This window comes from Mercenaria mercenaria, chromosome 16 (assembly GCF_021730395.1).
Source record: "Mercenaria mercenaria strain notata chromosome 16, MADL_Memer_1, whole genome shotgun sequence".
Classification (NCBI taxonomy): domain Eukaryota; kingdom Metazoa; phylum Mollusca; class Bivalvia; order Venerida; family Veneridae; genus Mercenaria; species Mercenaria mercenaria.
Window position 1 is genome coordinate 14,760,146 of NC_069376.1, and position 27,792 is coordinate 14,787,937.

The 27,792-nt window shown below is 35.8% G+C and overlaps 1 protein-coding gene and 1 long non-coding RNA gene across 2 annotated transcripts in view; both read right to left on the reverse strand.

Moving 5' to 3' along the window:
• Positions 1 to 1,157: 1,157 nt before the first annotated feature.
• LOC128549244 (uncharacterized) lies at positions 1,158 to 3,546 on the reverse strand. The gene is made up of 3 exons (XR_008367539.1): positions 3,448 to 3,546; positions 2,508 to 2,573; positions 1,158 to 1,527 (listed from the first exon to the last, which is right to left on the reverse strand). It is a non-coding gene; the product is annotated as an uncharacterized LOC128549244 (long non-coding RNA).
• Positions 3,547 to 3,923: 377 nt separating this feature from the next.
• Positions 3,924 to 27,792, reverse strand: part of LOC123540986 (uncharacterized) — a 29,417-nt gene continuing 5,548 nt past the window's right edge. Inside the window, exon 7 of the mRNA XM_053525772.1 lies at positions 3,924 to 4,012. Within this exon, the coding sequence (XP_053381747.1) occupies positions 3,924 to 4,012 (89 nt within the window). The remainder of the gene's footprint in view (positions 4,013 to 27,792) is intronic.

A 27,792-nucleotide genomic window follows, 5' to 3' on the forward strand; every position in this document is an offset into this window, starting at 1 on the left:
GGGTATTAAATACCTGCACACTTTTAGTTACCACACCCTGTACTCAAGTGTATACGAATTACCTGCACCAAATTTGTTAAGAAAAATCACCTAGCTATGATACAAGAGATAATATAATAACACTTTTTCAGAATGAAAACCGTAACGGTTATTTACAATGTAAGGATAATGAAACATTTATTCGAACGTTTGAGCAACCATGTTTATAAAACAAATGTAAGCGTGAGCTTTTTTATATTTATATTGATAAAGAACATATTTTGTTGGTAGGTATTTAAAGCACTCCGTCTGCTTTATGCTCCACTACAGTGTCAACTTACAGGTTGACTGAATTATCTCATGTTGTATCAGTTTGCTGACCTCACTGTTTCCGGTAAATCTATGAATCTCTGTTTTTGTGTTCTTTTGTTCTTTTTTTTTTTGTTTTTAAGATCAGAGCTTAACCATCATAACACATGATTTAAACTTATATCTCTTACCATATACTGAACATTTTTCTCTTTCCTTAGGTTCCATAGGAACACTAAACACGTTTGCCACTCGGTCTGTAAATATAATATATAGACACAAAATAATAACTCTTATCCTGTCACATGCAGTATTTTCGACCAGATATCAGGGTGCCGTATATCTTTCTTGATATACCGTTAGTTGACACGTGACCAGTGATATACGGTCAGTTGATCATGTGACCTTATGATCGATATTGTTGTCATAAGAAATTTTGCATTGAAGCCATCACCATTGTGTTGGAAATGTCCAAACTAAGAAACTGAATGGTCAAATAATGAGTTTTTATTAAAAAACGAAGATGTTATTGCGATTTTGTCGGTAATTACGTCATTATATAAGTGACGTCATTACAAATATGACGTCATTAAAGCGGTTGTCGCACACCTTTTTTGTAAAATAAATTGCCAAATATCGGAAAATGAAGTAATGACAAGATAAATAGAATAATAGATTAGTGCCTAAGATGGAGAAAGTTTATCTGGCTCGGCTCCGTACGTTATCAGGTTCGCCTTCGGCTCACCCGATAACCTCCTTCACCTCGCCAAATAAGCTTTCTCATCTACGGCACTAACCTGTTATTCTCTATTTATCATGTAAGAAAAAATGTTTATTTAGAAAGTGAAAGAAATAAGCCTTTGCTAATATTGAAATTGGTATAGGTGCATTTATCACACTGACTGGTACTCCCTGGGAAATACTATAGCGTTTTTTTTTTCAGAATTGAAACCTCTCTTTAATTATAATTCACGTTTCTCTGCAAGATTGAACAACCATGTTTATAGAACATTTTTAAAAATTAACTTTTTCATATATGTAGCTGAGATATCGGAAATTTGTTGTGATATTAATGATAACATATAACAAGAGAACAGAGCTTAATTAATATGGCACATGATTAAAACTTACCATATATCCGACCATATATCGATTTCTGTTTCCCTTGCCTAGTTTTCTCATCATCTTGCAAGTATTCCAATGGGTTCTTCGTAGTACCAAACGAGCGACTTCCAGGATCTATAATATATAGTCACAAAAATTACTCTTCTCATGTTGAAAAATAAAAGTTCTTCTGAGGTGAGCATTTTTTTCAGAATGAATACAGTTATTTAATCATAATGAAACGTGTATCAGAGCGATTGAGCAACCATGCTTATAAAATAATTGTAAGCGTAAGTTTTTTCCATATTCATATTAATAAAGTACATATGTTGTTGGTAGGTATTTGAAGCACTCCGTCTGCTATATGCTTCAATACAGTATAAATCGTTTACCCGAGAGTTTTAATGTTCTTTCTGTTTTGTACCATAGCCATCCATATATGGTAGTTGTAGGCGTTCCACATTGCCATATACAGCAGTTCAGTGAGTACTTAAAATCCTTGCTTTACAAATGTGTAAAGTCCAGAAAAAATAAACCAATGCTAGAGCATAAAATGAATAAAATACACTTCGCTTTCTATTGTTTCAGACAAGCTGGCATACTTTCTTATCCAACAGTGCGGTAACTAGCGTGCGGGTATTAAATACCTGCACACTTTTAGTTACCACATCCTGTACTCAAGTGTAGACGAATTACCTGCACCAAATTTGTTAAGAAAAATCACCTAGCTATGATACAAGAGATAATATAACACTTTTTCAGAATGAAAACCGTAACGGTTATTTACAATGTAAGGATAATGAAACGTTTATCCGAACGTTTGAGCAGCCATGTTTATAAATCAAATGTAAGCGTGAGCTGTTTTATATTTATATTGATAAAGAACATATCTTGTTGGTAGGTATTTGAAGCACTCCGTCTGCTTTATGCTCCACTACAGTGTCAACTTACAGGTTGACTGAATTATCTCATGTTGTATCAGTTTGCTGAGCTCACTGTTTCCGGCGAATCTATGAATCTCTGTTTGTGTGTGTGTGTGTTCTTTTTTTCTTTTTTTTCTTTTTTAGATCAGAGCTTAACCATCATAACTCTTGATTAAAACTTATATCTCTTACCATATACTGAACTTTTTTCTCTTTCCTTAGGTTCCATAGGAACACTAAACACGTTTACCACTCGGTCTGTAAATATAATATATAGTCACAAAATAATAACTCTTATCCTGTCACATGCAGTATTTTCGACCAGATATCAGGGTGCCGTATATCTTTCTTGATATACCGTTAGTTGACACGTGACTAGTGATATACGGTCAGTTGATCATGTGACCTTATGATCGATATTGTTGTCATAAGAAATTTTGCATTGAAACCATCACCATTGTGTTGGAAATGTCCAAACTAAGAAACTGAGTGGTCAAATAATGAGTTTTTATTAAAAAACGAAGATGTTATTGCGATTTTGTCGGTAATTACGTCATTATATAAGTGACGTCATTACAAATATGACGTCATTAAAGCGGTTGTCGCACACCTTTTTTGTAAAATAAAGTGCCAAATATCGGAAAATGAAGTAATGACAAGATAAATAGAATAATAGGTTAGTGCCTAAGATGGAGAAAGTTTATCCGGCTCGGCTCCGGACGTTATCAGGTTCGCCTTCGGTTCAACCGATAACCTCCTTCACCTCGCCATATAAACTTTCTCATCTACGGCACTAACCTGTTATTCTCTATTTATCATGTAAAAAAAAGGTTTATTTAGAAAGTGAAAGAAATAAGCCTTTGCTAATATTGAAATTGGAATAGGTGCATTTATCACACTGACTGGTACTCCCTGGGAAATACTATAGCGTTTTTTTCTTTCAGAATTGAAACCTCTCTTTAATTATAATTCATGTTTCTCCGCAAGATTGAACACCCATGTTTATAGAACATTTTTAAAAGTAAACTTTTTCACATATGTAGCAGAGATATCGGAAATTTGTTGTGATATTAATGATAACATAAAACAAGAGAACAGAGCTTAATTATTATGGCACATGATTAAAACTTACCATATATCCGACCATATATCGATTTCTGTTTCCTTTGCTTAGTTTTCTCATCATCTTGCAAGTATTCCAATGGGTTCTTCGTAGTACCAAACGAGTGACCTGGAAAATCTATAATATAGTGTCACAAAATTACTCTTCTCATGTTGAAAAATCAAAGTTCGTCTGAGGTGAGCATTTTTTTTTTCAGAATGAATACAGTTATTTAATCATAATGAAACGTGTATCAGAGCGATTGAGCAATTATGCTTATATAATAATTGTAAGCGTAAGTTTTTTCCATATTCATATTAATAAAGAACATATCTTGTTGGTAGGTATTTAAAGCACTCCGTCTGCTATATACTTTAGTACAGTGTCAACTTCCAGGTTGCCTGTATTACCTCGTGTTGTACCAGTTTGCTGATCTCACTGTTTCCGGCGAATCTACTCATTTATTTTAGAACAGAGCTTTATCATTATATCACATTAGCACATAATTAAAACTTATATGTCTTACCATCTACTGAACTTTTTTCTCTTTTCTTAGTTTTCTCATCTTGATGAAAGTCTATCACTAAGTCTTGTTCTGTAAAGGTTTTAAATGATCGACTGTCATCCTCTATGATATATAGTCACAAATTATAATTCTTTTCATGAAAGAAATCAAGTTTCTTTGAAAGTGAAATAAACAAGCCTTTGTTGTGTGGTAAATTTTGAATGAGTGATTTTATCTAATTGACAGGAATTATTTCGAACAAGTGACTGTCAACAATTATAATATATAGTCGCAAAATAATAACCATTCTCATGTAAGAAAAAAGTTTCTTTAGAAAGTGAAAGAAATAAACTTCAGTCTGCTAATATTGAAATTGGAATGGAAGCTCTTCCAAGACTGCTACTCCCTGGGAAATACTCTGGCGCTTTTTCAGGACTGAAACCTCTCGTTAATAATAAGCCACGTTTCTTGGCAAGATTGGACAACCACGTTTATAGAACATTTTTAAAAGTAAACTTTTTCATATAGGTATGTAGCTAAGATATCGGAAATTCGTTGTGATATTAATGATACATGTATCTCTTTCTGTATGAACGTGTGCTTATAGGCTATTTAACTAACCAAAATTTAAAGTTACTTACATCGAGACATCGGAGCGTTATTCTCAAATTATTTGATGGTCACGGTGCCGTCAGTATGAATGGACATACCCCAGCACAATAAAGGACCACATACACGCTTTGACAATAATCTTAACTAATTTATCAACTAATTTAAATTCATGGCATTCTTTCTTAATGCATACAGTCAGACAAATTACAGTCATACATCTTTAGTTCAAAAATGATTATTCCATACCTAGTTATAATGTAGTAATGCATCTGTTATTAGAGAGTTTGAGATTTCAACATTCGCCTTCCCCTTCAATGTCTCTCATATATATTTGGGTTAAAACGTCACCGATATGCGTGTATTTTATTTATATCAGACGTTGCTACTAAAGTTTTCCATATAATATCAAGTAAGCCTAAGACTTCTCTTTATTACTATGTGAAATAAAAAGCTTAATTTCAGGATTTCTGCTTATTAAGGTATTAAATTATCCATATGTATAATTAGACTAAATTTGATGCAAAACACTATAAATAAGTATAAGAATAATGAAATTGTGTATGGCTAATGATTTTAACTAAATACATTAAATTGAACCTGGAAGTATGAAGTTAATAACTGATGTTGAGAAACTTTGAGATTTTGTTCAAACTTTAACTTCTACGGCATATTTGTGTCCCCAGGCGGTATCGATTATACCACATGGGCCTTTTTGTCGTATGAAGTGAAGTTTTGAACGTCAGGAGTTGTGATATCACGAAAGTCAAAACTTCAGTCTTTTTTCATCTACTCTGCCCACATACTCTGCATCAAAGACTGAAATCTGGATGGAGGCACATGGCATGACGGTCATTTTACTTGTAAAATGAATAATAACGCGCGATTATCATTTGACGGAACATTTTATTTTCACTTCCAAATAAAATCAATCCGTTTCTGTCGGACACTTAATACGACAATTGCGTTTTAACTATAAACATAAAATGGTACTAGTAAGGCGGAAAATTCTGCTGAAGTATCAGACAATTTCAGATCTATTTCAGATACCATGATGCGAGAAGTTTCCTGTTAGCCGTATGGGATAACTCCATTCTTTACATGTACGGACCAAGAGCCTGACTCAGGGGCATTGCGGGTCAATCCCCCTCTTCTAACATTTTACAAAGAAAATCGGTCTTGAAACTCGGTGTGACCACCCCCCCCCCCCCCCCACCTCCCCACCCCACACCCCTGAAATGGGTGACTCTCTCTTTAAAGTTGGTGTCCCTCTAACCAAAATTCCTTGATCTGCACATTCTTTACTTTTGAAATAGTGTCTGAGAGTTTGGCATTATACAGAGTCTTACAGAGTGTCATGGTGCCAAAACGTATGATATCACGAGAGTATCTTACATTTGTTTCAAATCGCTTGTTAAATGTATTCATAAATTGGGTATATTGGCTCATGTTATCAACGAGACTTTTAGAAAACTATATGTACAAATTACCAATTTAAAGTAAAAAAAAACCTTTAAGAAAAACTATGAAATACTAGTCAACAGCATGACGGATGTATCTGTCCTTTATATTTTATGGTCATGACTTTTGTATTTGCTTTATCGCATATATTAAACTTAACTTCAAAGTATAATAGTTGGTGTCTCGTGTTTTTGTTTACAAAATATTACCAGTATTATCTTTCAAGAACACCATCAACAATAGAATACGTTGAAATGATTATCATATTTATTTCTTCTCATGTATGATTTACAATCGATTATTGTATATTGACACCATTTCATATAAAACCTAAATGTTCGAAGCAATACCAACAAGTTTTTACATTGTTCACATTGTTTCATTTTATTTATTTTCTTTTTTTATCCTAATTGCACTAATATCCATGTGATGAATATCCATGTGATGATTATATTAGCTGAAATGTTTTTATAAAACCTCTTGTAAAAGGCATGCCCTTTCGGACAATTGATATCAAAATGCACGAGAAAAACGATCATAATTACGGATAAATTAAAAGCGCGGATTAAAAGAAGTAAGGTTCATTCTAAAGTTTGAAATCTCAAGGAATTTTAATCGAACTTCAACTTCATACGTTAACTTCGCAAAAGACGTTGAAATGGAAGGCGAAGGTTGAAATCTCATACTCTCTATTATATATTCATTAACTTCGTTACATCTTAACATGATTCCGTACGTTTGAAAACCAATTTTAAAATATTTAAGGGACTTTACAGATGCCTTGAAATATGTAGTCTATGAGAACTTCAACACGTTTATAATAAAGAAAGAACAGCAGGCAATGTTTATATTTGAAACTAAGCATTCGGCTTTATTTTATTATATCAGTTTTAGAAAAAAATTGTGCACGCAGTCTGAAGTCTATTGATTGACTCTACTGATTGACTAATCGTGATTGAACAATTGAGACTGGACAGTCAAGCTAGTTTGTAGTTCTATCAATGCACCTTTATACGGATTTGATGAATATTTGAAGTCTTGAAATTGGAACATCATAAAGTCATAAAAAGAAAACGTTGTTTTACATGAAAATTGCACAACTTATTAAATAAGTACATAATTCTGAAATTCCAATGTCAGTTTAATGGTAGAAGCTTGAATTCCCGTAACGGGACCACGATAAGGGACATCACTTTTGGACAGTTCAGTGTCTTTAAAATCTATCCTTTTTAAAGAAATGTTGTACATCTTCGTTTTAGTGCATTTGCGAGTACTGAAATTTCATATAATACTGACTGATCAACTGTTCCAGAAATTTTAGAAAACTGATTTTTTTACTTTACAAATGGAATTCTACTTTAAAGGGGAATAACTTCTTGTGAATACTTGATGTTTGGAGCTGTAAAGGACAATGCGTTTAATCATGTATTTGACCGATCTGTTTGGTAAAGATATTGCCCATTTAAAGACAATTGTGAGACGTTCACTTTAGGGTTCATGATATCTTTTTTTATGGGAAAATCATGTCTTTTTCATGAAATTCATTATAATATTATGTTCAAAGTTTGTAAATGTCAAACTGTAAAGTATTGCATATAACACCTAAATAGAAAAACGAGTCCTAAAATTAAAAGATGTGTATGTTTGTCATTGATTTTTTTTCTATTTGTCCACCATACACATTTTTGACAGCTTGTTATTTGCAATCAAATCAAAGGGAAACAACTATTGTAAGCAAATGTGCATAGTTTAATAACTTTCATGAAACAGAAATGATTAATCAAAAAAAGTGAATTATAAATTGTGAAAATGAGATTTACAATGTTTTGCAAGGAACAAGGCCTTTACAGACATTCTAGTCATTTAATACACATTTCCCGTTGTGTTCCGTACTGTCTCGTTTTCATTTCAAAAAAGTTGTTCCCCTTACAAAAACAATTCTATTTGTAAAGAAGTGAAAATAAACAATTTTCAAAATTGAAAACGTTGTTTAAGATTGTCATTCAAAATTTCAGTACTCGCACCGTGCTGCAAATGCATCAAAACGAAGATGTGCAACAATTCTCACATAATGGTGAAATTTTAAAGGCGCTACGCTGTCAAGAAGTGTGACTCCTTAATTTTGATCCTATAAGGAAATTTAAACAGCAATCAATCAACTGGAAATTTGTTTTTTAGAATAATACACATATTTCATTAGCTGTCCAATTTTTGTGTTCTTTCTATGATTTCTTATAATATGTTCAAGTTTGAAGACATAAAATATTCATCAAACCCTTAACAAAAAATTACTGTTGCAAAGGAGGTAATGTTACCAGGGCTAACTCAAAAATAATTGAACCGTAGCAATTTATTGTATTTCGTGTAATTCTATGTTTTAGCTGCTACAATCTCAAGTCTCTATACCTCTGTCCTTTTAAGTAGGTTTGAAGTAAATAAGATATTTTATATTGAAAGAAAAAAGTAAAACACGGATATTAAACTAAACTGTTAAGTGCATTTCGGTGTCACTATGACCCAAAGAAGTCGGTGTTGTTGATAACTTTACTAGTATGCGCTTTAGCTTTCTAATATCATCTTAAAAATAGATGGCGTAAGACTCATGTTCCCATGGTAGACATATTCTTTCTTATTTAAACATTGTGTATTATAACGGGGTTTCTCATGGTGCAATTCTGTCAGTGACCAACAGAGATCGAACATGGAGTCATGTGAAATACGATTGTCAGTGTCCTGATATGGGTAGATTATATAATTTTTCTAGTTTATCGTTTCTTTGCTTGTTTTCCTTCTTTTGGAAAATCCTTAAACAGTGCCGTACATTCGATATCTTCGTTCCAATTTGATATTTGGATCTTTTCAAGGAAAATAGAACGTTATGGTCGGGACAAAGTTTGACTGTCAAACGGGTAACCTTAAACGCATAATACAATCTTTTATTGCCCTATCTTTCAAATGTTAAATCTCTTAAAATATTAATTGCTTAAATTGTAGAAGTTTCCTTTAAATTCGAATGTCCTTTTCTCATAACTAGATGTAAGAGTATTAACGTTAAAGCGTCTCGATTATTTGAAATATTCTCAAGACTTCAGTTATATTTTACCTTCAGTCTAGTGCAGTTAAAGATAAAATTTTATACAGTTGAACATAATCTTGTCAATCAGTTTAGCAAAAAAAAAAGTATATTGCATTAGGCTAAAAAATCTTTGTTACCGGTAACATGCTAAAAAATAGGGTAGGTGAAGCTAAAGCTAAGCCTAATGATACGTTATAACTATTATATTATATACTGTCTCATAAAACCAGAAGTAAGTTACATTATTTTGACTTAGAGTTGCAAGTCATAAAACATTTAAAACCAAACTATCCTAAGTTCAATTAGCGTACTGCCTGTTCTGTGGCGGTATCGACACTTCAACAACTTGCTTGCCATTTTAAGTCGTTAGATACTTATTTCTAAAACGAGTATGTTGTTTTAGAATATATATGTTTACAACAATACATTATCTTTTATAACTATTATTAATACGCTGACGACCTGTAAGGGAAAACATGCCACAACAGCCATACACAGGATGTAAAAAGCCATTCAACAACCTTTCAGCTTGGGCTCAGAAGATTTGTGTGTCTATATCAATACACAGACATTATCTACAACACTATTCTCCCTTTGGTCAAAGCAGAGGACAATTAAAATCAACATGGGAAATACTTCATGGACTGAAGCAGACGAAGCAAAATACCTTGGAGTGACCTTTGAAAAAACTGCTAACCTTGAGACCCCAAATTAGTCAAGCAGAAGGAAAGGCCAATTAGAAGCTTGTCGTGATGCTTAAACTTGCTATAATAATGAGCGCGGGGTATAAATAAGCGCATACTCGAGACAATATATCAGGAAACTGTGATACCCCATTTTAAGTATAGCTCATTTGCCTGGTCCATTACTGCCAAAACTAACCAACAAGCATTAGACAAGGTTCAAATCCAAGCATTGCGGATCATGACAGGTGCTACAAAGATCCCTCACCCCTTCCAGCCCATATCAGCCTCGACCTGATAACATTGATATCAAAAGACAGTAGCCTGTTATTCTCTATATATGCCTTTCCTTGTCCTTTAATAAATTAACCGGAATTATACACCTTTGCGTTTTACTATCATATGAATTCTCCTAACATTTTGTAAGCAGTGTCACTTTCCTTTTTTTAGTTACAGATTATACTCTCTATAATGATGATACATACAAAGCTTGGTGAAGATCCAATGAGCGGATCATGAGAAAAAAAATCAACACTTTTAAGGCAACTTAAATAATTGAAAATTATTTGATAGAGATCTATGCAAGGGCAATACTGATCATGTTTGGTATCTTTCTGATCAGGAGTTTCAGAAGAGAAACTATTGCAACAGAGCACAGGACGATTGACGATTGACGCCAGACCATCCATCAATACTTACAACTCATCCGGAACAAAGTTAATGTTACCTAAACAGATAGAATACTCATTTCTTATAGGGGTCTATCTCTACGAAGTGGTAATTAAATTCCTTAAGTAGATCTCTGACAAAATATAGAATAATTGGAAATGTTACTGAAATGTGATTGATCGTTAAATACAATCGTAACTTTGTGAACTATGCCGTTTGTACTAATTTATGGCAGTTTGCATAGGCCATAAAATAATGGTCAATTACTCGTGTTCAGACCACATTTTGATACACTGGAGGACATTAAAGACGGTGACTCTATTTGTAAAGTGTAAACACTTCGGGGATATAAGTAAATGGGATTCCTCCATGTTGTATAACAAAACTACAGTCTTTTATGAGTTTCGAACTACTTTTACGGAGTTGACATTAAAGTCATTATATTAAAGTATATATCTTGTTGATAGGTAATTGAAGCTCTACGTCAAATAAATGTGCAATTACAGTGTCAACTATCGGGTTGGCTGCATTATCTCGTGTGGTATCGATGGCGAGTGGTGAGTTCATTGTTTCCGGAGATTGTTGTCTTTTTTCTATATGTATGAACAGAACAGAGCTTAGGAATAATAAAACCTGATTAAAACTTATATGTCTTACCAGACTTAAATGCCTTTTCTTTTTTCTTAGTTTCCACATCATCTCTCAAGTCAAAGACTTTGTCCATCCTCATTTTGAAGGGTTTACTTTCATCATCTATAATATATGGTCACAAAATTACTCATTTAATGTCGAAAGAATACAAGTTTTTTTTTCTGAAATTAAGAAAGATGAGCCTTTGCTGCTAGTGATTGATTTTATCAAATTGATATGTACTGCCTGGAAATAACATTAGCACATGGTTTCTGAATGAAAACGACTCTTTTATTATAATACAACGTGCATCATCCTAATTGAGCAACCACGTTAAAAGAGCATTTGTAAGAGCGAAAATTCAGCTCAGAAAAACAGTTTTGGGTGGCAAGAGTTTATTTCATCTATTTGTTATATTGATGATGATTTCAATGTTGAAATTTTAGAACTGTATAAAAATAAAAACAGCAGAAATAACAACTTTCAAAGAAATCATCCAACCATATATCTGTTCAAACGAGGATTATCCATATGTATATACACATGTATATCAACTAAACATGTGTATTTATAGATGCAAATTATAGCTAGAGCTGTTTGTTTAACACGTTCGCCTCCGTGTCGTAAAATATTCAGTCTCATGATCACTGTCAGGATTTGATGGTGGCCGGTGCGAGGCGTTACCAACGGTTAGGGAGGTAGTGTGCACCGTCTGACTATGGCTAATCTTTACCTTGGAAACTAGCACAATTGTTTCCCTATATATTTTCGTGTGTGTATTTTTTTGTAGTTCTTCTGTCTATTTTTCAATGTATATACATTATATACTTAAGCATGGTGACGTACTATTTACACCTAGATCAAATACACACCACAAACATTCTGTCTACAAATATAACTAAATTTGCACCGCTTTTCCTCAAGCTTTATCACATGTACGCAGGTACATATGATATACAAAATATTGCAAGTATTTCAATACTTATGCTCGGCCAGCACAAGCTTCAACCAATAACCATTCAAAACCAAACAATTAATCTGCAAAACTCAGAGCAAAATATATATTCGAACGATACACCACCAAACTGCAGAAAATCAATTTATACACCTCTAAAACTCAAAAGAACCCATCAACACACAAATTCAAACAACCAACCAAATCATAAACTTCAAATTCACAAAAGTACCAACAATTCCAACCGTCAACAACCAAGTATCAACTTCATAACAAAACCACAATTAAACAACCAAACAACAAAAATATTCGCCGAGCAAGTCAACAATTATGTACAATAAAATGTACGCCACCAATCTCCAAAAAATAAATCAAGAAACAAATATTTCCTTCAAAAATCGAGCCACCAATTGACTCTAAACAACATTAAAATTACTGCATGTATAACATGCGTCTTTCTCTCGCTAAAGCGCGACCAAAACTGATAAACTCTCATAAAATTGTGTAAATTCCATGTACCTATCAACACCTATTTATTTTGCCCACTCTCTCTCTCTTTCTATACTGCAGTGATTATTTTATCAACTAGGTTTAACAAGCCGTACAATATAGCGTATAGATAAAGTTGTTTTAAACTGCTGTTTAAGCTAGCATACAGTATAAATTTACAATTTATGGTTTAATGCCGTTTTACTACAAGCAACAACGAATTATTCTGACAGCGCCCCCCCCCCCCCTCAAGAAAACACTCAACTGTTTTCCAAATACAAAGAATAATTCGACACTAACCCTTCAGGTATCCAGTATACTCAGGTAATCTGCACAGACGTTGTCTGTTCCTTTGACAGCCTCAGTTCGGAAGTTGTAGTTCTGCAAGAACAAGGCCCATCTCATAATGCGACCGCTTTCAACTTTACATTTTTGAATGTAGGTCAAAGGTGCGTGATCAGTTTGCAGTTCAAACTGTTGTCGATACAAGTACTTGCGGAATTTCTTAATTCCAAAAACCATAGCTAGGCATTCCCTCTCTATTACTGAGTAGTTCTTCTCCCGTTTCAAAAGCTTCTTGCTTGCATATGCAATAGGAAACAATCCGTCATCGAACCTTTGTAGAAGGGCTGCTCCAACCCCAGTATCCGAAGCATCACACTGCAAGACAAACGGTTTGGAGAAGTCTGGCAAACGTAATATCGGCGCACGAGTCAATAATTGCTTCATTGTCCTGAAGGCGGTTTCATGGTCTGACCTCCAGACTATTTTGTTTGGTTGACCTTTCTTCGTAAGGTCTGTCAAAGGGGCGGCGATCTCTGCGAAGGACCCGATGAATTTCCTATAGTATCCCGCCAAACCAAGGAATGACCTAAGTTGCTTCTTTATTTCTGGTCTCTCAGCACTACGTATCTTGTCCAACTTATCGTCCTCCATTTGCATCATGCCGTCACCTACAACGTGGCCAGTAAACGAAATACTACCAAATCCAATCATACATTTTGATGGCTTTACTGTCAGTCTTGCTTCCCGTGAATAAATTTCTCAACATCATTACGTGTCTCTCCCAGGTTATAGTGTGTCCAAGTATATCGTCGACATAATTATCTGCATCTTTGATGCCAGCCAACAACTTTCTCATCATTCTGAAGTCTGTACAAAAGCGGTTTGTATTATCTTTCTTCTTCACAAGAACAACCGGGGAGTTGTTATCTGAATTTGCTGGTTCTATGACTCCAGCTTTTAACTTCGTCTTCAACGTCTTTTCTCTTTGCGTATGGTATAGTGTACCCTCTTACACGTATCGGTCTCTCATCAGTCAAAATAATCTTGTGTTCTTCAAGGTCAGTTGTCCCTGGTACATCAGTGAATATATCTTTAAATTCTTCAAGCAGAGCATACGCTTCAGCTTTCTGCTCTCTAAACAACTGCTCATTTACACAAACATCTCTGTATGTCTCTTTACCACTGGTGTTTACTAAGTTCAGTGAACTCTCATCGTCAACTACACAAGTTTCACTTTCATTCTCTGCTTCTATAACTGCTACACTTGCACAGACATTATCTTCTCTCTCCTTATATTTCTTCAAAAAGTTTATGTGGTAAACACCTACTCTATCGCCTATCTTCACTTTATAATCAAATATGTTTACAACTTCAGCTACTTCAAATGGACCCTTCCACTGCAACATGAGTTTGTTGTGAGATGTAGGCAGGAGGACTAAAACGTTGTCTCCTTGCTCGAGACTTCGTGCTCTCGCCTTTTTTCATAATGATGTTTGTATTCCACTTGTGCATTGCTGAGTCTCTCCCCTGCAATTCTGCACGTTTCTTCTAGTCTGTTTCGTAGATCTAGCACGTATTCATACGTGTTCCTTGTTTCTGGAACTTCGAATTATGTCCAAAGTTCCTTCAGTGCCTACATTGGACCTCTTACTGTTCTACCATATAACAATTCAAATGGGGAAAATCCTGTGCTGGCTTGTGGGACTTCCCTGTATGCGAATAATACAGCAGACATATATCGATCCCAGTCTTTGGGTCTCTCTTGACACATTTTCTTTAACATACTTTTGAGAATTCTATTCATTCTCTCACAAAGGCCATTACATTTCGGGTTGTAAGGTGTCGTAAACAACTGTTTAAGGGACACGAGCCTGCATACTTCTTCCATAAGTTGCGACGTAAATTGTCTACCTCTGTCCCTTAAGGTTTCAGAAGGAAAACCTACTCTAGAGAATATGTCTAGCAATGCTTCTGCAACATTTTCTTTCTCTATTCTTGGCAAAGCAACTGCTTCAGGGTAACGTGTAGCATAATCAACTACTGTCAAGATGTAACGGTTTCCTTTTTCTGAAACAGGCGAAATTGGCCCAACCAAATCAACAGCAACCCGTTGAAATGGAGCATCGATGATTGGCATCTCACCAAGAGGTACCTTCTGAACTTTAGCCTTCGGTACTGTTTTCTGACCAATATCGCATGAACGATAAAACCTTGTGACGTCGCTTGATATTCCTGGCCAATAAAAGCTTGACTGTATTCTGTCTACAGTCTTGCGAACTGAAAGATGTCCACCAACTATAGATTCATGTGCTAAGGACATTACACGCTTCTGGTATATCTTCGGGACCACTATCTGTACTCTCGTGATATCATACGTTTTGGCATCATGACACTAAGTTTGACTCTGTATAATGCCAAACTCTCAGACAGCACAATATAACTGTGCCAAGTCACCAAGTGTTTAGCGAAACAGTCAAGGACAGCTAGGTGGAGACGAAAATTGTCGCACGAAATAACATGTGGGCATATACACGTATTTGTTCGAATATACTATTTCATAAGTAAAGTATGTGCAGATCAAGGAATTCTGATTAGACGGACACCAACTTTAAAGAGGGGTCACCCATCCATGGGGGTGGGGTGGAGCGGGGGGGGGGGGGAGCTTAGTCACACCGAGTTTCAAGACCGATTTTCTTTGTAAAATGTAAGAATCAAAGGGGGATTGACCCACAATGCCCTTCCGCCAGGCTCTGGATCCGTGCATGTAAAGAATGGAGTTATCTCATACGGTTAACAGGAAACTTCTCGCATTAATATCATCAAATTGAAATTGTCTGATACTTCAGAATTTTTTTTCCGTCTTACTAGTACCATTTTATATTTATAACCAAAACGCAATTGTCTTATTTAGTGTCCAACAGAAACGGATTGATTTTATTTGGAAGTTAAAATAAAATGTATCACCAAATGATAATCGCGCGTTATCATTAATTTTTCAAGTAAATAACTGTCATGTCATGTGCCTCCATCCAGATTTCAGTTGTTGATGCCGAATATGTGGACAGAGTAGATGTACAAAGACTAAGTTTTGACTTTCGTGATATCACATCTTCGGACGTTCAAAACTTCACTTCTTTCGACAAAAAGGCATATCTGGTATAATCAATACCGCCTGAGGACACAAATATACCGTAGAAGTTAAAGGTTGAACAAAATCTCAAAGTTTCTCAAAATCAGTTAATAACTTTATACTTTCAGGTTCAATTCAATGTATTTAGTTAAAATCATTAGCCAAACAAAACGTCATTATTCTTATACTTTTTGGTAGTGTTTCGCATTAAATTTAGTCCAATTGTACATATGGAGAATCGAATAACTTAATAAGCAGAAATCCGGAAACTAAGCTTTCTATTTTACATAGTAATAAAGCGAAGTCATAGGCTTACTTGATATTACATGGAAAACTTTAGTAGCAACGTCTGATATAAATAAAGTACACGCATATCGGTGACGTTTTACCCCAAATATATATGAGAGACGTTGAAGGGGAAGGCGAAGGTTGAAATCTCAAACTCTCTAATGCCACCTTTTGTCGACTTTATCTTTTTCTCTTCGGCGTATCTCCATAGTCTGTTCAATAACTTATCCTCTGACTGTGCTTTCTTAAGCAACTCAACTGTTATTTCATCTTCTTTAATTACAGGTACCTTAAGTGGCTTAATAGGCTTCTTCTCCTTCTCTGCTTGTTCCCTTGTGACTACAGCAGCTACATTTGTGTCAATTGCTGCTATCTTACTGGCATCACGACCAACCCATTTTTTATCTGGATTTTTTAGCACGCCACTGATGTTGCCTAAAACCAAATCACAAATTAAGGTTTCTAAAACCATGGCCTCTATTTCATCCTTGAAGTATGGTGTGTCAATTCTAATCAGAGCCATAGGGACTAATCTGGCACGTCCATCTATTGCTATCATTACGCAGTTTTTCTTCATTTGATCTTCTGTAACAAACTTCTTTCTAACAACTGCTAACTCACACCCTGTGTCTCTAAGTACTTTAACTCCTTGGTCTCCGACATAACCCTGCTTCAAGTCTAACTGCCTTTCACCTTCTAATGATTCAATAGTACAACTACTAGTAACTACTGGAAGTGAATTCCCATTAGGTAGCTTGAGCTTCCCCTTTTCTATGCAAACATCGTATGAGCTTTGCGGAGGAAGTGACATGTACATACCCGATATTAGAGAGTTTGAGATTTCAACCTTCGCCTTCCCCTTCAACGTCTCTCATATAATATATTTTGGGTAACACGTCACCGATATGCGTGTATTTTATCTATATCAGACGTTGCTACTAAAGTTTTCCATGTAATATCAAGTGAGCCTAAGACTTCTTTTTCTTAATATGTGAAATAAAAAGCTTTTTTTTTTCAGGATTTCTGCTTATTAAGTTATTCGATTATCCATATGTATAATAAGACTAAATTTGATGCGAAACACTATCAATAAATATTAGAATAATGAAGATTTGTATGGCTAATAATTTTAACTAAATATATTGAATTGAACCTGGAAGCATGAAGGTATCAACTGATTTTGAGAAGCATTGAGATTTTGTTCAAACTTTAACTTCTACGGCATAATTGTGTCCCCAGGCGGTTTCGATAATACTAGAAGGGCTTTTTTGACATATGAAGTGAAGTTTTGAACGTGAGAAGATGTGTTATCACGAAAGTCAAAACTTTAGTCTTTTTTCATCTATTCTGTCCACATACTCGGCATCAAAGACTGAAATCTGGATGGAGGCACATGCCAAGAATGTCATTTTACTTGAAAAATAAATAATTACGCGCGATTATCATTTGGTGGAACATTTTATTTTCACTTCCAGATAAAACAATCCGCTTCTGTCTGACACTTTATACGACAGTTGCATTTTAATTATAAACATAAAATGGTACTAGTAAGACGGAAAATTCTTCTGAAGTATCAGACAATTTCAGATCTATGGTATCATGATGCGAGAAGTTTCCCGTTAGCCGTATGGGATAACTCCATTCTTTACATGCACGGACCCAGAGCCTGGCAGATGGGCATTGAGGGTCAATCCCCACTTTGATTTTTACATTTTACAAAGAAAATCGGTCTTGAAACTCGGTGTGCCTCTTCCCCCTCCCCCCCCCCACCCCCCGTCCCCCACCTCAACACTCCTTGAAATGGGTGACACTCTCTTTAAAGTTGGTGTCCCCCAAACCGAAACTCCTGGATCTGCATATGCTTAACATATTAAAATAGTATATTCAAACAAATACATGTATATGCCCACATATTGTCCGACGAATTCCGTCTCCACCTAACATTTCTTGACTGTTTCGCTAGACGCATGGTGACTTGGTACGATTATATTGTGCAGAGTGTCATGATGCCAAAACGTATGATATCACGAGAGTGTCTTAAATGTGTTTCAATTCGCTTGTTAAATGTACTAATAACTTGTGTATATTGACTCATGTTGTCAACATATCTTTTAAAAGGTTAAATTTTCATCAGGTACATTGATTATGAGTGTCTACAAGTAAAACGCGTCTTTTCAGGAATTCGATGTAAAAAGGACCAATTCAAAGTGAAAAAACCTTTAAGAAAAACCATGAAATACTAGTAAATAGCATGACGGATGAATCTGTCCTTTATATGTTATGGTAATGTCTTTTGTGTTTGCTTTATCGCATTTATTTAACCTAATTTCAAAGTATTTCGATAAATACATTTGTAATAGTTGGTATTTCATGTGTTTGTTTGAAGAACATTTACTGCATCATCTTTCATGAACACCATCAACAATAAAATACGTTGATATGATATATCATTTTTATTTCCTCTCATGTATGAGTTACAATCGTACATTGTATACTGACATCATTTTATATTAAATCTAAATGTTTGAAACAACACCAACGAGTTTTTAAAGTGTTTCGCTTTTTTTTATCGTAATCGCACTAATATCCATGCAATAATTATATTAATTGAAATGTTTTTATTTAAGTTTCATTTTTATAACTTCTTGTAAAAGTCCTGTCCTGTTGGACAATTGAAGTCCCGCCGATACCGTTTTATACCGTTGATGTCAAAATGCACGAAAAAAAAAACGATCATAATTACGGATAAATTGAAAGGGCGGATTAAAAGAAGTAAGGTTCATTCTAAAGATTGAAATCTCAAGGAATTTTAATCGAACTTCAATTTCATACGTTAACTTCGAAAGAGACGTTGAAGGGGAAGGCGAAGGTTGAAATCTCAAACTCTCTAATTTCTCATTACCTGGTCTACCATCACGCTTTTCTGTCGGCCCCATGCGCCAATCTTTGGTGACGGATCACGCCTACTGCGGTAACTACCACCATTTTGACCTCTGTACATCATCCCGGCTGCACCATATCGTTTTCCGTTTTGATCACGGCAATCTTTCGCAATGTGACCACCTCTGTTGCAAATAAAACATGTCCCTTTCTTTTGCACTGCCTTATCATAGGCCGGGGGGGGGAGGGCTTTGGGCTTGGCGACTGAACTGGATGTGGTGTGAATTTATTGGGGTTATTGCTAGAAATATGATTTTTACTGTACGTAATCGTACCACCATGAGCTTCTATGTACTGCTCTGCCAGAGTAATGATGTCATTACGGCTTTTAGGTTTCCTTTCTTTAAGAAAAAGCGCTAAGTCCGGTGAACAGGTTCTAGTAAACTGCTCTCTAATAATTAAGTCTTTCAACTTGTCGTAGGTATCTGTGGCCTCCGCCATTTCCGTCCATCTGCTGAAGTATCTATCAAGACGAGCCATGAATTGAAATACCGACTCCCCTTGCTCTGGTTTACCTTCTCTAAATTTAGCCCGAAAACCTCCTTCCGTAAGCTGGTATCTTTTAAGAACTGGTAATCTGTAGCTTGTTCCGGGGGCATACTAGTGTATACTTCAAGCCCCTTCCCGGTTAACAAAGAACTCAAACTTATGACCCAAGTATCTTCTTTCCACTCTTGGCTACGTGCCAATCTTTCAAACCTTTCAAGATAAGCATTCATGTCATCTTTATGCTCTTCAAATTTTGGCAGCTTTGGCCTAAGACCTCTGCTATGCGGTGCCTCAAAAGAAGGCTTTATATCGGCTGACGCCCCTGCTTCAATTTTCAGTCGCATAAGTTTAAATTCTTGCTCTCTGAGTTTGAGCTCTATATGCTTCTGTTTCTCGGCCTCATCTGCCATGTACTTGCATTTTTCAAGCTCGAATGAGCGTTTCTTTTCCTCCATTTCAGCATCTACGCGCCGACGTTCCTGCTCGCGCCGTTCTCTACGTTCGTCCCTCTCGAGACATTCAACTTCTTTCTTCTGCACGTATTCTAGTAAGGCATCTTCCTTTAAACCTAATCTCTCGCCCAACGAAACCCATTTATCATAATCCATCATTAAAATTTCAGTATTCAACTAATACTGTTCAATTGAAAAACACTTTGTTGAACGCTGTTTGAACACTTTTTCAGTACTTCCAAACACCGTTAAATAACGCAATATTTTAACGTGCATTCAAACAATATTTTGCTAGTTATATGCCAATTTGGTAAAGATCCCGGACGAGCCCCCAATTAAACTCTCATAAAATTGTGTAAATTCCATGTACCTGTCAATACCTAATTAGACATTTACGAATTAACTCTACGTGGACTGTAGACACCTCAATCTGACTAAAGTACTTAATCATCTAAACGAAGATCTGAGAACGACTCATTCACATACGTCTTCTGTATATTTTGGATTTCCAGTATTGCTATTTTTATTTTAACCAATCAGACGACTTGTTCGAATGTCAAAGAGTAAGAAAAATGTGCAGTAATTCCAGGGTTCGAACCCGGGACCCCTTGCTTACAAAGCAAGTGGCCTACCGACTGAGCTAATCGGCTATCTGACACAATATGACATAAGAATTGTAAATATCAAAAGTCAAGGCTACAGGTAGATTTGCAAGATGTTGTAAGTTAAGCTCTGATTGGCTAGCGAAAGGGTCGTCAGAACGAGGCTATGAATAGGTCGTTCTCAGATCCTATGCGTAGCTTAATAGGAGATGTACTTTAGTCAGATTGGTAGACACCTAAGACGATAGATTTTTGAAGGGGTCCGTCTCAACATAATTTGAGTATATTATGCGCGGTAGAGTTTATAACGGCAATAGGGTTTGGGTTATGATATCATCACTATGCGGTAGGTGATATAAATTCGGATGTGCCTGTTTTAGCTCGACTTTTCTAAAAAAAAAGTAGAGTTATTGCACTCGCTCCGGCACCGGCGTCGCCGTTTGTTAAAGTTTTTGATAAAGTCAAATATCTCTGTTACTATCAAAGCTATTGACTTGAAACTTATAAAAGTTATTTACTATCAAAGTCTACACCAGGAGAAATAATCCCCATAACTCTGATTTGAATTTTGATAGAATTATGCTCCTTTTTAACTTCTATCAAAGCTATTGGCTTGAAACTTAAAATGGTTATTTACTATCGAAGTCTACACCAGGAAAAACAATCTTCATTACTCTGATTTGAATTTTGACAGAATTATGCCCCTTTTTAATTTAGAATTTTTGGTTAAAGCTTTTGATAAAGTCAAATATCTCTGTTACTATCAAAGCTATTGACTTGAAACTTAAAATGGTTATTTACTATCGAAGTCTACACCTGGAAAAACAATCCCCATAACACTGATTTGAATTTAACAGAATTATGCCCCTTTTTAACTTCGAATTTTTGGTTAAAATTTTTGATAGGGTCAAATATCTCTGTTACTATCACAGCTATTGACTTGAAACTTAAAATACTTGTTTACCATCAAAGGCTTCACCAGGAGAAACAATCCCATAATTCTGGTTTGAATTTTGATAGAATTATGCCCCTTTTTAACTTAGAATTTTTGTTTTAAGTTTTTGATAAAGTCAAAGATCTCGGTTACTATCAAAGCTATTGACTTGAAACTTAAAATAGTTATTTATAAAGTCAAATATCTCTATTACTATTAAAGCTTTTGATTTGAAACTTTAAATACTTTTTTACTATCAAAGTCTTCACGCGAAGAAACAATTCACATTACTCTGATTTGAATTTTGACAGAGTTATGTCCCGTTTTAACTTGGAATATTTTACTAGCAAAGCCCTATTTCAGAGTCAAGCACTGAGAAAAGTCGAGCGCACTGTCTTACGGACAGCTCTTGTTCCGTTGTTCTGTTCATCAGAGAGAAGTTATGCTACACATATCGCCAAAAGTATTGAAGCGAGCCATGTGCTCTGCACATCGTCATAATGTGGTGAACATTTGTGCCAAGTTTCTTTAAAATACTTCAAGCAGTGCAAGAGTTACACATCGCACTCGAAACAAAGTAATATGACATTTGACCCCTAAGTGTGACATTGACCTTGTAGCTAGCCATCCAAAACATGCGCTCTGCACGTCGTCTCGATGTGTTGGACATTGTGCAATGTTTCTTTAAAATCCCTCAAACAGATCAAGAGTTACAGAGCGGACACGAAACAAAGTCATATGAACTTGACACCCAAGTGTGACCTTGACATTAAAGCGAGCCGCCTGATACAGGCGCTCTGCACGTCGTCTTGATGTGGAGAACATCTGTCAAGTTTGTTTAAAATCCTTTAAGGGGTTCACGAGTTACAGAGCGGAGTCAACACGAAATTGCTAATGGACAGACGGACACACAGACAGACAGACAGAAGGCCAGATGAACACCTGTTTTATCTCAAAATACGTCCCCTCGGATGTGTAATAACAACAAAGGAATGGAGACTCAAGATATTACGTTTTCTTCAGTTTTCACAATGATTTACCTACTAACCTACATTTTGATCCCAGCTGTCCCAGTTTAGATTTTTTTATGTCGGACGACGACGACGATGGAATATCGATCAGACTAGCTCAACTTTGAAGCAGATGCGCAACTTATCATATTAGAGTCTTAGAACATTTCAGGAAAGTGTTATGACGCTAGATCAAATACTTTTTGCGATATGTATAACAAAACATTTTTCTGGTGAACAGACGGACGGAAAGACAAATCCAAATCTTATCCTGTTCGGTGACATAATAAGCCATACCTTACCATCATATTTGGGATATTTTCCTACCAAACATAATTTAAAATTATCATGTTGAGACGGCCCCCTTGAAAAATCGATCGTCTTAGGTGTTCACAGTCCACGTAGACTTAATTCGCAAATGTCTATTATTTTGCCCACTCTCTCTCTCTTTAGTTTATAGATAAACTTGTTTTAAGCTGCTGTTTAAGCTAGCCTACAGTATAAATTTACAACTTCTGGTTTAACGCCGTTTTGCTACAATTCCGACAATCACTATGACCTTGATCTTTGCCCTACTACTCTTTTCAAGGTTTAGACCCATGTGACCTTGACAACTGACTTACTGAAGCAAAAATGAATAGCCTCATCTACCTCATAAGCCCAGACACGCCACCAATTATGAATGTGGGTCTCAAGTAGTTCTCAAGTTACTCGGCAGAAATAATTTTCAATTTTCAGGTTTGTGTGGCTTTTACCTTTGACATATTGACGTCAGAAGCAAACTTTGTCATTTTTTCATAACGCCAATGATGTTTAATTCAAGATTCTCGGTAAAGAAGGGGTCCTTAAGTTATCGGTTTCTTGATCTTGTTTTTGTCCGGTTTACATGTAATGTAACTTTCTTGTTTTTTTTCTTGTTTCTTTTTTTTTTCGTGTACATTTTGCGCATATTTATTCTTTGTGATAAAGTACATAACCCGTTGACAGACATTTGAAGCATTCCGTTAGCTATATGAACAACTACAGTGTCAACTAACGGATTGCCTACATTACCTCGTGGGGCATCAGTTCAATTTAATAAGTTCACTGCTTCCGAAGAATATGCTCTTGTTTATCACATATAAGAAGAGAGCATAGCTTAATTATTATAGCTCATATCTAAAACTTATATGTCTTAATATATAGAGATCCCTTTCCTCTTCTCATAGCTTCCTCATGATGCAAGTCTATTTTGAACGAGTAACTGTCATCATCTAGAATATATGGTCAGAAAAATAACTCTTATCATGCTAAAAACAAGAGTCTTTATGAAACAAAAAATAACACTTTTCTGTCTTTTTTATATTTTCTGTTGCGTATGTTGTCTTGTTTGTTGTAAGTGTTTTTTACTCCTCCTCACTCCCCCTATCGACCTTCATTTCCCCTTCCATTTGTGCTCCCCCGCTTTTTTTATTTCGCATCCCCTTCCAAATTTTAACTATGAGTTATCGTTCGTGACAACACCCCGCCATATACACACACACCCTTTTATTTTGGCTGCCGGAATCCTAAGGCGGTATACGATTGTTGTTTTTCCTGCTTATAGGTGTGTGCTTGTGTGTTGAAAGCGGTACTCTACAGTGTTTTTGTATCTTACTTGTTTGTCTTTCTATATTCTGTTAGAAGTCCACTAGGCAATGCTACATACCAAATATCAAAAGCCTAGGCCTTTCAGTTTCAGACAAGAAGATTTTTAAAGTTTTCTCCTGTATAAAGCTATGTAAAACTTGGGACCGCCAGGATGGGGCCTCTTTTAACGCCAGGGGCACAATTTGAACAAACTTCATAGAGAACCAGAAGGCAATGCTACATACAAAATATCAAAGGCCTCGTTCTCGTAGTTTCAGACAAGAAGTTGTTTTTTTTTAAAATCCTATATAAGTCTAAGTAAAACTTGGGACCCCAGGGTCGGGGCATCTTTTCATCCCAGGGGCATAATTTGAATAATTTTCATAGAAAACCACAAGGCAATGCTACATACAAAATATCAAAGGCCTAGGTCTTGTAGTTTCAAACAAGAATTTTTTTAAAGTTTTTCCTATATAAGTCTATGTAAAACTTGTGACACCGGGGTGGGGCCTCATTTCAACCCAGGGGCACAATTTGAATAATTTTCATAGAGGACCATTAGATGATGTCACATGCCAAATATCAAGGCTCTATGCCTTGCAGTTTTGAACATATTGAAAAAGTAAAACACAGATATTAAACACTGTTTAGTGCATTTCGGTTTCACTGTGACACGAAGAAGTCGGCGTAGTTGATAACTTTAGCTTTCTAATATCATCTTAAATATAGATGGCGTAGGACTCATGTTCCTATGGTAAACATATTCTTTCATATTTAAACATTATGTATTATAACGGGATTTCCCATGGTGCAATTCTGTCAGTGACCAACAGAAATCGAACATCGAGTCATGTGAAATACGATTGTCAGTGTCCTGATACGGGTAGATTATATAACTTTGCTAGTTAATCGTTTCTTTGCTTGTTTTTCTTCTTTTAGAAAATCCTTAAACAGTGCCGTACTTTCGATTTAATATTTGGATCTTTTCAAGGAAAATAGAACGTTATGGTCGGGACAAAGTTTTACTGTCAAACGGGAAACCTTCAAGACATAATACAATCTTTAATTGCCCATATTTCAAATGTTAAATCTCTTAAAACATTAATTGCTTGTATTGTATAAGTTTCCTTTAAATTCGAGTGTCCTTTTCTCATAACTAGATGTAAGAGTATTAACGTTAAAGCGTCTCGATTATTTGAAATATCTTCAAGACTTCAGTTATATTTTACCTTCAGTCTAGTGCAGTTAAAGATATAACTTTATACAGTTGAACATAATCTGTCAATCAGTTTAGCAAAAACAAAGTATATTGCATTAGGCCTAAAAAAATATTTGTTACCGGTAACATGCTAAAAAAATAGGGTAGGTAGGTCGGAAAATGTTTTTTTAATATTATTTTTATCACGGTAGACTTTTTGGAAATTATTTTTATGTCAAAAATGAATACAAATAAGGGGGTTGTGCCTTTAGTGCATCAATAAGTTTATTTCTAAAATCACTGGCCATGTTTAAAGCATAAAAATGCAGTTTTGCAATTTTTTGTTAAAAAGTTGAAAAAAAAATTCTCCAAGGCCATAAAAACATTTAGGGTCGGGTCAAAAATTTAAGGTAGGTCGGGATACCGGAAACAAACCATTTTTTACGCCTTACAAATCTCCATTGAAAACCTAGTATGTACACGTTGTTAAAGCTAATGTTACGTTATAACTATTATATTCTGTCTCATAAAACCAAAAGTAAGTTACATTATTTTGACTTAGGGTTGCAAGTCGTAAAACATTTAAAGCCAAACTATCCTAAGTTCAATTAGCGTACTGCCAGTTCTTTGGCGGTATCTCCACTTCAACAACTTGCCATTTTAGTCGTTAGATACTTAAATCGTACACGTCTGAATATTTCTGAAACGAGTATGTTGTTTTAGAAATACATGTATGCAACAATACATTATCTTTTATAATATAACTATTATTAATACGCTGACGACCTGGTGTTATAGTGTAAGGGAAAACATGCCACAACAGCCATACACAGGATGCAAAAAGCCATTCAACAACCTTTCAGCTTGAGCTGAAGATTTGTGTGTCTATATCAATACAGAGAAATCGTCCACCACACTATTCTCCCTGTCGTCAAAGCAGAGGACAGGTAAAATCAAGATGGGAAATACTTCACTGACTGAAGCAGACGAAGCAAAATACATTGGAGTGACCTTTGGAAAACTGCTAACCTTGAGATTCCAAATTAGTCAAAGAAAAGGAAAGGCCAATTGGAAGCTTGTCGTGATGCTTAAACTTGCTATAACAATGGGCGCGGGGCGTAAATAAGCACATACTCAAGACAATATAACAGTAAACAGTGAGACCCCCTTTTAAGTATAGCTCAACTGCCTGGTCCATTACTGCCAAAACTAACCAACAAGCTCTAGACAAGGTTCAAGTCCAAGCATTGCGAATCATGACAGGTGCTACAAAGTCTACACTAATCTCCTTCATGGAGAAGCAGATACGCAGCCGTTATAAGACAGGGGACATGCAAAGCTTCTGCTTCAAGCAGAGAGGTTCAGGTATTTTCAATACCATCCCATGAAAGTCATGTAGGATGGCTACACCAAAAATCGTTTCAAACTTAGCAGCTTGTTCACAAGGCAGAGAAACTCAATCGAGAGTTCAACACAGAGCTGAACATACCAACGACTCTCGTAGGTAGAGAAGACATATAAACCACCTGGCGAAAGATCTGTCCTCAACGGCTGTGAGACTTACTGTTCCTCGTCATGACAGCGGGAAGCAAGAGGATGAAGGTATTTGGAAGAGCCTCGCACTAGCTATGATCAATAAAGACTATCCTCCGGACACATGGAATCATATCTATATAGATGGATCATCCACGTGCGCCATCAAAGAAGAGAGAAACACTACAGGCAGTCGTAGGAAAACTACAAAGCGGAGACTAAAACACTCATGAAGGTCGTCTCAATGTTTGAAGACTCGGCAGAAGAAAGCTCCTCATTCGTCTTTCTCATAGATGCACTCTCTGTCATTGAAGCCTTGATAAATAATAGCCAGGAAAATGCAGAGCTTGAGTAAAACCTGCAAAGTAGCACTTCAGTGGATTCCATCCCATTGTTGACGTGAAGGTAATGAAGAGATAGACCAAATGGCTTAGCTTGGACCTCAGTCAGAACAACCAACAACACCTGTGAGCTACGAAGAGAAAATAACCAGCATCAAGGCACTAACGAGACCAAAAATAGAGGAAGATGTTTTTCATCTCCTTGACTGGTCTGAACAAGTGATGCTGGTCATGCTTCACTCAGGGCGCTCACAAATACAGGAAAACAGACTGGCACCAACACTTACCTGTCCATGTGGTGTCCATGTGGTGAGGGAGATCCGACTACGGAGCATATACTCCAAAGATGTAAAAGGCATTACCAGGAGCGAGCTGCGACTTAGCCGATAGATACCTCAATCCACCAAAAACTGTATGGAGGTATTGAGGATCTACGGCAAACAACAATTTTCATCAAGGCTACCTGTCTGTCAGTGTACGAAGAAACA